This window comes from Cucumis melo, chromosome 1, assembly GCF_025177605.1.
Source record: "Cucumis melo cultivar AY chromosome 1, USDA_Cmelo_AY_1.0, whole genome shotgun sequence".
Classification (NCBI taxonomy): Eukaryota; Viridiplantae; Streptophyta; class Magnoliopsida; order Cucurbitales; family Cucurbitaceae; genus Cucumis; species Cucumis melo.
This window is the reverse complement of record NC_066857.1, coordinates 16624639-16634336: the sequence shown is the minus strand read 5'-3', so window position 1 is coordinate 16634336 and position 9698 is coordinate 16624639. Positions and strand designations below refer to the sequence as shown.

The 9698-nt window shown below is 34.2% G+C and overlaps 2 protein-coding genes across 2 annotated transcripts; one reads left to right on the top strand and one right to left on the bottom strand.

The window, feature by feature from the left end:
* Nucleotides 1–974: 974 nt before the first annotated feature.
* LOC103490405 (glycine-rich protein 2-like) lies at nucleotides 975–2153 on the top strand. Its single transcript, XM_008449895.3, has one exon. The coding sequence runs from the start codon at nucleotides 1125–1127 to the stop codon at nucleotides 1740–1742; it is 618 nt and encodes a 205-aa protein (XP_008448117.3). The 5' UTR covers nucleotides 975–1124; the 3' UTR covers nucleotides 1743–2153.
* Nucleotides 2154–2893: 740 nt separating this feature from the next.
* LOC103490297 (auxin transporter-like protein 2) lies at nucleotides 2894–6581 on the bottom strand. Its single transcript, XM_008449746.3, has 8 exons — nucleotides 6165–6581; nucleotides 5898–6083; nucleotides 5676–5788; nucleotides 5360–5543; nucleotides 5114–5211; nucleotides 4156–4363; nucleotides 3773–4030; nucleotides 2894–3343 (listed from the first exon to the last, which is right to left on the bottom strand). The coding sequence occupies exons 1-8, from the start codon at nucleotides 6327–6329 to the stop codon at nucleotides 3074–3076; spliced, it is 1482 nt and encodes a 493-aa protein (XP_008447968.1). The 5' UTR covers nucleotides 6330–6581; the 3' UTR covers nucleotides 2894–3073.
* Nucleotides 6582–9698: the final 3117 nt, after the last annotated feature.

The following is a 9698-nucleotide window of genomic DNA, read 5'->3' as shown; positions in this document are numbered from 1 at the left end:
TTCAATTTGTCCCGATTTTATCATAATAAAATTTTGTTGAGTTGTTAATATTATTGACTTCAACTCAAAAATTGACAACATATCAGTTTCTAAAATTTTCAGAACTATCTGTTTCCCCCAATATAAACAAATCATTCATCTGCAATAAAAAAAATTCCAAACATCAATATATGACTTTTCTTATTGGTTAGAAAAGTATCATGAATCACTAAATTATAACTATGTTTTTTATCCTAAAATAAAAAAACTCCAAATTTGATCCAAACTAAAAACAAAAATCACAAAGAGCCCTTAGAAGAATAGGGTTGATTTGAACTAACCGTGGAATCTCAATTAGGTCATAAGTTAATAGGACTTTTTAGAAAATATATATATATTATATTTTTAAAAATCTAATCATTGACTTATTAATATTCTTAGACTAGTAAGTTAATTTAAATAGTTCTTCCTTACGAAAAAAACCTTTTAGATCTATTATTAAAAATTTTGAAACCAAAATGACTAATTTGAAAGTTTAGAAACCAAAACATAGGTATTTAAAGACAAAATACAAGTAGTAAAAGTTAATTCTTCAATCTATTATTATTAGTAGCCTCACTAGGTTCACTTTTACCAAATTACCATTTGCCTTACCTTACCTTACCTTAACACCATAAAAAGATAATAGTAATAATGGATGATAATAATAATAATAATAATAATAATTAACAACAAAATTCCCAAAACGGAGAAGAGATATTTTAGGAGTGAAATCCCGAAAGTACCCTTACCGTTAAAATTCCGTCACGAAACCCGACGGTGAGTTGCTCCATTCCAAAGCAAAGAAGCGGAAAAGCTCTGGCCGTCAGATCTCGTCGGAAACCACCCGCCGTCGCTTAGAATCGGACGGTCATCATCGAATAATGTGACCCCACAAAATCACAAATGGAAAAAGCGTCGTTTACGGATGACGGGGCGCTCTTCCCGTTTCCAAGCTTTTCGATTCACAAAGTACGTTTTTTTTTTCTTCTTATTTATATATATATATAAACCCTTTTTCTCTCAAATCTAGAGAGAGAAATTTTGGTGATTAGGGTTTTTCAGTTGTTGGGTTTTCTTTTGTGAAAGAAGACGAGATCGAGAAAATGGGTGAAAGGGTTAGTGGAAAAGTTAAGTGGTTCAGTGACCAGAAGGGTTATGGCTTCATTTCCCCCAACGATGGTGGTGAAGATCTTTTCGTTCATCAATCCTCCATCAGATCCGACGGTTTCCGGAGCCTTGGTGTTGGTGAGGATGTTGAGTTTCTGATCGAGGCTGAGTCTGATGGCCGTTCCAAGGCTGTTGATGTCACTGGCCCAGGTGAAGCTTCTGTGCAGGGAAGTCGCGGCGGCGGAGGAGGCGGCGGCGGCGGAGGTGGAGGTGGCTACTCCAGTGGAGGTGGTTATGGAGGAGGAGGCGGTGGTGGAAGGGGGAGACGTGGTGGTGGTGGATATGGGTTTAACGGTGGAAGTGGCGGTGGTGGCCGAGGTGGGTACGGCGGTGGTGGAGGCGGGTATGGTGGTGGGGGTTATGGAGGCGGTGGCGGCGGCGGAGGTGGTGCTTGTTTCAAGTGTGGTGAGACTGGCCATATGGCGAGGGACTGCTACCAGAGTGGATCTCAAGGCGGTGGTGATAGGTACGGCGGAGGCGGCGGTGGTGGAAACTGCTATAGCTGTGGTGAATCTGGGCATTTCGCTAGAGAATGTCCAAGCAGTGGTCGTTGATCCTCGCGTAAATTGGTGACTAGCAAGTCAATTTACTTTTGTTTGCTTCAATCTGGGGGTGTTTTGTTCGGTTTTTCTTTTCCTTTCTATCTCAGTTTTGATCTACTGAGATCTGTAAGGTCATCTTTTAATAGGATTTGAGTAGTAGCCTTTTTCTCTTTTTTGTCATCTATGGATTTCCAATCAGTTTAGTATCTATCTTTTGGTTGTTGGGTGTTGATGATTATGTTTGTTTGATGGATTTTAGGGTATTTTATCAGCTATCCTTAGAAAAAGAGATGATCTATGGAGGAGAGATGACTACCTTCCTTTGATTTCTCTGTTTCTTTAACTGTTGATACAAGTATTTTCATATACAATGCCTTCTGGTTTTCAATGAATGAATGGATCCATCTCTGATTTCTTCTGTAACTACACGACTTAAAATCCTTTTTCTTTCCAGTTAATTTCAATTGAAAATATCTCTCTTGATTGAATCAATGACACTGCATTTCTCTTTATTGCTTCTTTCCTATTCAATTATTGTTGGAATGAGCAGAGACTGGGAAAGGGAAATGCAGGCTGGAAAGAAATAAAGTAGTTTCGCTTTTGTGAAAGAGCTCTTTGTCTAATGATGGACATAAGTTCATGCAAACTGTGATAATAAATGAATTGGAATTAGAAACTTGTTCCCATTACTGCACACTAAATGCCCTTTCAAAAGCTGCTTGTTTGTAGCTGTATTCTTTATTATGACAGATCCCATTACTCCAGATTACGAATTTGAATGAATGTTCATTACCGTCTGGTTTAAAGGTAAAGAAAGAAAAGGAGAGTGTTTCGCAGTTTCTTTTGTTTCTCACATTGTCCAAGAAAACATTGGAACTAAACCAAGCAACGCAAGTTTTTTCTTTCATCTGCCATTCATTTACTTTTTTTGTGTTGATTTCCAATAGTCAATATGATTTTGGGCAGCCTAATTCCCAATGAAAGGCTTGTCCATTCAAGTAGGATGATTGTGAGTGATCATGGAAAAACAGCTATTTGCATCACTGGGGACAAGCAGGATGTAAGTTTTTAGACACAAAAATTTCTCAGCTTTTTTCTTTTTTAGGTACCATTAAAGAAGAAAAGGCCCTACACCAAAGTTAAAAAAAAAAAGAAAGAAGAGAGACAGAATTATAAGGATAATGTACTATTTTGGATGAAAAAGAGCGACATTCGCCAACTCTGAATTTACCCCTCTGTCTCTCTAATCAAACCAAAAGCTGCAATACAGAGCAAAGAAAACACATCTCAAATCATCCCCTTCCTTAACCTTTAACATTTCATCATTTTTCCCCCTTTACTCATCAATGGCTGCCAGGACGGTGGAGGTGAGGCTGTGGAGGTGGTGCAGCCGTAACATTGAACGATTGTGGTGGGAGAGCCGGCGTCTGCGGTGGGCATTGGTAACACTTGGTGAAAAGCCCGAATGTGTCAATTTGGTGTACGAAATTGGTTACACTAGCCCACCCACCAAATCCGAAGCCAACTACCAACACCCAAACCACTACAAATGCATTGATCACATAAGCTCCGACCCATCTTCCGGTGAACTTAGGTGGTTGCTCCACAGCATTCTGCAACAACAGAAGGGTTCTTTGATCAGTTCGTGATAATCACAAAACAGCCATTTGACATGTGGAAGGTGTAAAAAGACTGTCACAAAACAGGGGTGGTGAGAATCAGAGTACGAACAGATACTCTGTCGCATCGCATGCTATGGCAGCAGCAAAGACAAAGAATCTCGTGCCTTTAATTTTCTTTTCTCCCTCTCATCGTATTATGAAATGAACTTTTCTAGGAGAGGGCAATTCCAAAGACAATATCTTTTTCAAAAACCAATCAACTTTTTTAAACCAACACTAAACTACTAATTAATTAAACTAATACCAAAGACAAAGACATAGGAGAATGAGCCGTTTCCTTGTCTGCTAGACTGTGACCACACGTTACCAAAAAAATAATCCACACTGAGAGGGGTAGGGTAACATTCCAGTGCAGCATACCTCACGGGAAGCAGGCGATCGGAAGGTGAACATGTGAGCAAGAGCAGGAATGATGTAGACAGTGAAGCTAACTAGGAGCGATCCAACGGTGGAGTTGATAGGACCAAAAAAAGGGAAGATTATAGCCAAAAACCAAATGGGAATGACCACAGGCAATCTAGCAGCTGCCCTTTTGCACAAGCTCTTACATTCGTGCATACCAATGGCTTTCTCCCACACAAAGTAAAGAGGAGTGCAAGCAAATCCAAATGTGATGAACTGCAAGAATTACAAAGAAAGCATGTCAAACTCAATGGTAATTAACGTATACTTTTATCGAGGTTGGATGATCAAATCTCGATATCCTATACTAAAACAAGTAAAGGTGATGGTAATTATGATGCCTGGTGGATGAGCATTAAGATGACAGCCATATCTCTGAGGGGAGATTTTGGGAGAAGGGAGAAGGCATTTGAGTGATTGAGAAGCATGTCTCCAAATGCCCAATACACGGCGGCTGCAGATGGGAGTGTCAGTGTTAGCACATACACAGTGGCCACTAAGTAAATTGCCTTGAATTTTTGAGGCTTCCACATTGCATGCATGATTTCCCTGCATTTTCCAACCAACCAAACAGCTTTAGTCAAAATTAATTAGAGTTTTATGTCTTGTTCAGATAACCCAGTTCATAACAATTATGAGTTAGTTTGATGGGCTTTTTTTTTTCTAAATTGGGCCAGTGGAGGATGGCCCATAGAAGAATGAATAAGGTATGGAGACACTGTGCCATTCTCCCTCATACTTTTTCAGATTCTTCATCAGGGTTTATGATAAAAGAGAGAGGCAATTAGATAGAGAAACTTCACTTTCAACTATTACTAAACAGGATAAAGAAAAAGGGGTTTTTCCCCGGGAAAAGAGGATATCTTTTTATGCTGATAAAGACAACACAATTCAAAAAGTGTAGTGACATACAATTACAAATATTAAATTCATAAAGGCAGATAAAAGGGAAAAGATTAATATTTTCTACACAAGGGAGTGCAAAGAGAAGCTTAGCAAGACATTATACCGATTAATAATTGTAAATTGATATTAACTTTTTATAACATTGGAATCCAACTAGCATTGAGATCTAAAATGGCAACATCAACCAAAAAAAAAAAAAAAAAAAAAAAACAAAAATTGAAGAGATCTTTCATAGATGACAACAAACAATGGAGTTTTGACATTTTTAATGGCACACAAACAACAGAGACAGCCAACAAACATATGCAGATTCCACAGCTAAAAATTTGAAGACAGTAACAAAAACCAACAAGAAAACATTAATAACATAAAAAGATTTTGAGATTGTCTTACACTGTAACAGCATGCCCACCGAATGTGTAAAGAATGTTGGTGGCCCCAGTGAAGTAAAGGACCAACTTGGTTGGACCAGAGTGCTTAACTCCCTCCACCTAAAAACACATCATTAAAGATTAAACCATAAAAGACCTTCATCAATTACCACCACACCATACCCAAATCCATGTTTTTACTCAAATAGGTTTTACTACAATTTCATGTTTTACAAAATGGGGTTTAGTGTAATGGAAAATGTAATACCTGTCCATGGAGAATGGAAGCAATGGTGAGGTACCAAGCTGTGTAAGTGGTCATTAAGAGACCTAGAAAGGACCAGATTCTGTAGTTTCTAAAGGAAGGAATGAAGACAGTGGTAGCACAACAAGCTCCAAAGATGTATGTCCAAGTTCTCTTGTCTAGGTTGTCATTTATGTAATAAATATTACTGCATACCAGATTTTTAAAGCAAGGATAAGATTAACAATGCCAAGTTGAAGATGGTGAAATTTGCAGTGGAATGGAATTAGGTAATGAAACAAAAACAAACAAACAAACAAGAAAGGAAAATACATAATACCTAGCACAAGCTATAAGTTGAATGACAGATCCAAACAGAAGAAAAGTGCAATTAAATGCCAAACCCACATTCCTCCAATGTTTCCCAAGCAACCCATCAAGAACTTCAAACCACTGGAAACAAAAAACATAAAACTCCATGAGAAACCAACACTCCTAAAAGGGGTATCTTCTAGTAATGGAAGTAAAATCACAGCAACAAAAAGAAGATGAGTTAATGAACCTGAATAACATGGTTTCTAAAATCAACTTTTTCCCTTTCTTTTCTAGTTCTATATTCAATATAGAGTACACTAATCAAATAAGCAGTCCAGCTACCAAGCAAGCCATAGAAGAGCTGAAACAGAACTCCAGAGAGCATTCCCAATTGAGAAAACGAATAGGGCAGAGTAAGCAAAACTTGAGCAACCTGTAATTTTGGGGGGAAAAAATGATCACACTCCAAGAATGTCAAAGATGGGTTAAAACAAAAAGGGGTGGAAAAAAAAACCTGATTTGAAGCACAGCTAAACCAGGCATCATAAACGGAGCCGCCATGCCAGAAGAGTTTGGAGAGCTTGGTTTTGACATTGGGAGCGTTTCCGTCGGCTTCCATTTCAACATAATTTCCGGCGATCACTGTCTCCACCACTTTATCTGTTGCTGTGGTGGCCATAATGGGTGTGAAGCTGTAGATTCTGTGCGTATGAAGAAGGGGTTTTAGCTAGGGAAGAAGAAGAAAAAAAAGAAGGGTACTTTGCTGAAGGAATTACAAAGGTGTGAGGATATATTTATACACTAACATGTGGGGTCTCTTCAAGTGTGGGAAAAGCCTGTGTTTTCAACTTCGAGAGGAATTTTGGAGACCCTCCTATTAAATTAATCTCTCTACTTTCTATAAACTTTTTCTTTTGCTTCTTCAACCTTCTACTAATTTAATACTTAAAACCCAACATTAGACCAGACAATAAATAGCTATAACATTCATTACCATTATAACCATTTTTTAAGGAAAAGAAAATGTTAATATGAAATTATATCTTTACAAACAATTACATTCAATTATGGAGAGAGCTCTTCCATTTAGACAAAGAGAAATGTTTGCATGACAAACCAGGTAATGTGTTGCATTGTTTCCATTCATTGGACAAAGAATAAACTTGAAAAGTTCGAATGTCATGACAAAAATAGAATCCTACTAGTTTTGATTTTTCATATCTTTGCATTTGTCAAACTAAAAAAGAAAAGTTGTTTGTGTCAAAGTTTTACCGGACATATTGAGGCTTGAAAAAAACTACAAAATTTACAAGTTGACAAGTGGTTAAATTCTAACATTAATGGTAGAAATTTACCCGACAAAAATAACTACACTCAAGAAATAAATATTAATTAAAAAAAAAACTAAAAAACTAAAAAAAAAAAAAAAAAAAAAGAGGCTTTAGTCTTTATTTGCATTATAATCAAAATGAGGCTAAATTTAAAATTTGTTCTTGTTCTTTTGTTTTATAGGTCAAATTTAATATTAATAAATTTATGAATTTTTTCCAAATATGTTTTTCTAACTATACGTTTATGTCAATAATTTATTCTGTGAAACAATACTAAATTCGTATAACGTATTATAAAGAATTAGTATCTTTAGAAGACTAAGAATATATTAAACACAAAATTCAGAGCTTGAAGATATATATATATATATATATATATAAAGAACATAAATTTTAGGTGACTTGAGTCAAAATACTAAATTCATCGATGCTTAGTATCTTTCCTACTATCAATGCACATTTGTTTACCAACAAAAGTTTTTGTTTTATAAATCTATGAGAGAGAGAAAGTATATTTTTTTTCCCTATTTTAGTTTGTACATAATATTTCAAATATCTGATCTTTCATAATTGAAGGTATGTATCTATAAACCAATTGAGCTATGACTAGATCGACTAATTTTTCTTTCTTCTTAGAAGTATAAAGTTTCGATTTTTTTTTGAATGATGAAAGAAGATTTAAAATACAAACAAACTACTAATTAGATATTGACTTTTTTTTCCTATCACTTTGAATTCAAGAACAACGTCCGAGTCAAGAATACAGTTAAGGAATTGAAACCAATTACACGTTGGGTCAAGAACACATATATTTGTGTGAATTAATAGAGCTAAATATGTTTGGATTAAGAGAATGGAGCATAATTCATGATGATTCATATGTAAAAATAGAGTGCAACACACATCTATAAATAGGGTGTTGATGGATTGATAGTTTACCTATTCTAATCTTTATGGATGACAAAGATGTAAGGTGGTGAAAATTTGTGCTTGAAATGACATATATATATATATATATATATATATATATATATATAAAAGCTGATTTGGGTCTTGAAGCAATTTAACAAATTTTGAGGTCCCTAATTGTTATTCAATAGTTAAAACATAGAGGGTGTTAAAAAGAAAAGAAAAAACAAATAGGGAGGGAGGGTTATATAATTAGAGTGAGTGGGTTATTCGCACGAGTGGTTCAATTTTTTTGGGTTCCTAAGCAGATTAGTGTGTATTATTTTAAACAAACCTTGATTAATGTTCCTAATCACTACAATGCCAATATCCTCTCTTTTCTTTTTACAAACAACTTCTGCTTCTAATTAAGTTTTTAAATTATAAGAAGAAATATTAAAAAATTTATTGAGTCTACCTAAATTTTGATTTGAATATAATTCGATTAGTTATAGTTTTAATATAACATTTTAAAGAAATTTTTACATGAAAAGATAGATTTTGAAATTTTAAGCTTATCGAGAATTGAAGTATGAAGTCAAACCTTCTCAATTTGTTTGAAAATCTCTCTTTAATGTTTACGATATTCTACTATTAGCATTTTGTTAGTCTCCTTTTAACTCTTTTTTTCTTTTTTCTTTTTATATATAATTTTCCGTTACATTATATCCCCTTCAAGTGGGTTTTACTTTTTTAATATGAAAAAAAAAACTTGGGTCTATTTTAAAATACAAACTCTATCCATTGTTCTTAATTCAGTTATGTTATATTTAGACGATTTCCTGCGTATTACTCAATTGATTATGATATATGTTACCAAGATATGAACAATTTAAATTTTCACTAAATTCGAGAAATTATGTTGCATTTAAAGCTCAATAACCTCGAATAATTGTAAAAGTTCATATTCATGTAACCTACACAATAATACCAAGACCAAGAAAGTTTACATGAGAGAGAAAAGATAAGGTAAAGGAAAAAAAAAAAAGACATATATTAGTCTCAATTTTATTGAAAGTTAAATCGATCATAACTTAGTCGATATTCTAAGTGCATTTATAAATATAAGATATGTGGTTTAAATTATTCTACTCTAATTATTATATAGAAATATTTTTTTATTAAAATCTCGATGATAAAATATTAATAATATTAATGAATGTTATTGAAAAATAAATAAAAAAAGATAAATTTAAATTAGTAAATAAATATTTTATTAATTTTAAATAAATTGATCGATCTATTATTTATATAATTTTGACAACCATAACGTTTTTCTTCGATTCTCTACTATATAATGAAAATATCGATTCATGGGGATGAAATAGTGAAATTCAATACTGGGAAAGAAAGAAAGGGGGGAGGGAGAGAGAGGAGGAGGAGACAAAAAGAAATGAAGAGGTGTTTTGGGAAGAAGAAATAATAAAAAAGAAGACCACATGATTACAAACCCAAATTCACTTTTCTCACATGCCCCTATCTCTCTCTCTCTTTTTCAAAAAACACCCTTCAATTTTCTTTCTTTCTTTCTTTCTTTCTTTCTTTCTTTCTTTCTTTCTTTCTTTCTTTTAAAGAAACCCAAACAAAGTGTAAGAACAAATACTATTGTGATTGGATTTTGGGAGACACCCAAAAAAACCATAACTTTTCTATTTATTTCTTTCTTTATTTATTATGTATTTTTACTTTGCTTTTGTTTTTTCTTTACTTCAACTCTCTGTATATTCCTCTGCCAAATTCACACACACCCCATTTTCAACCATTTCATT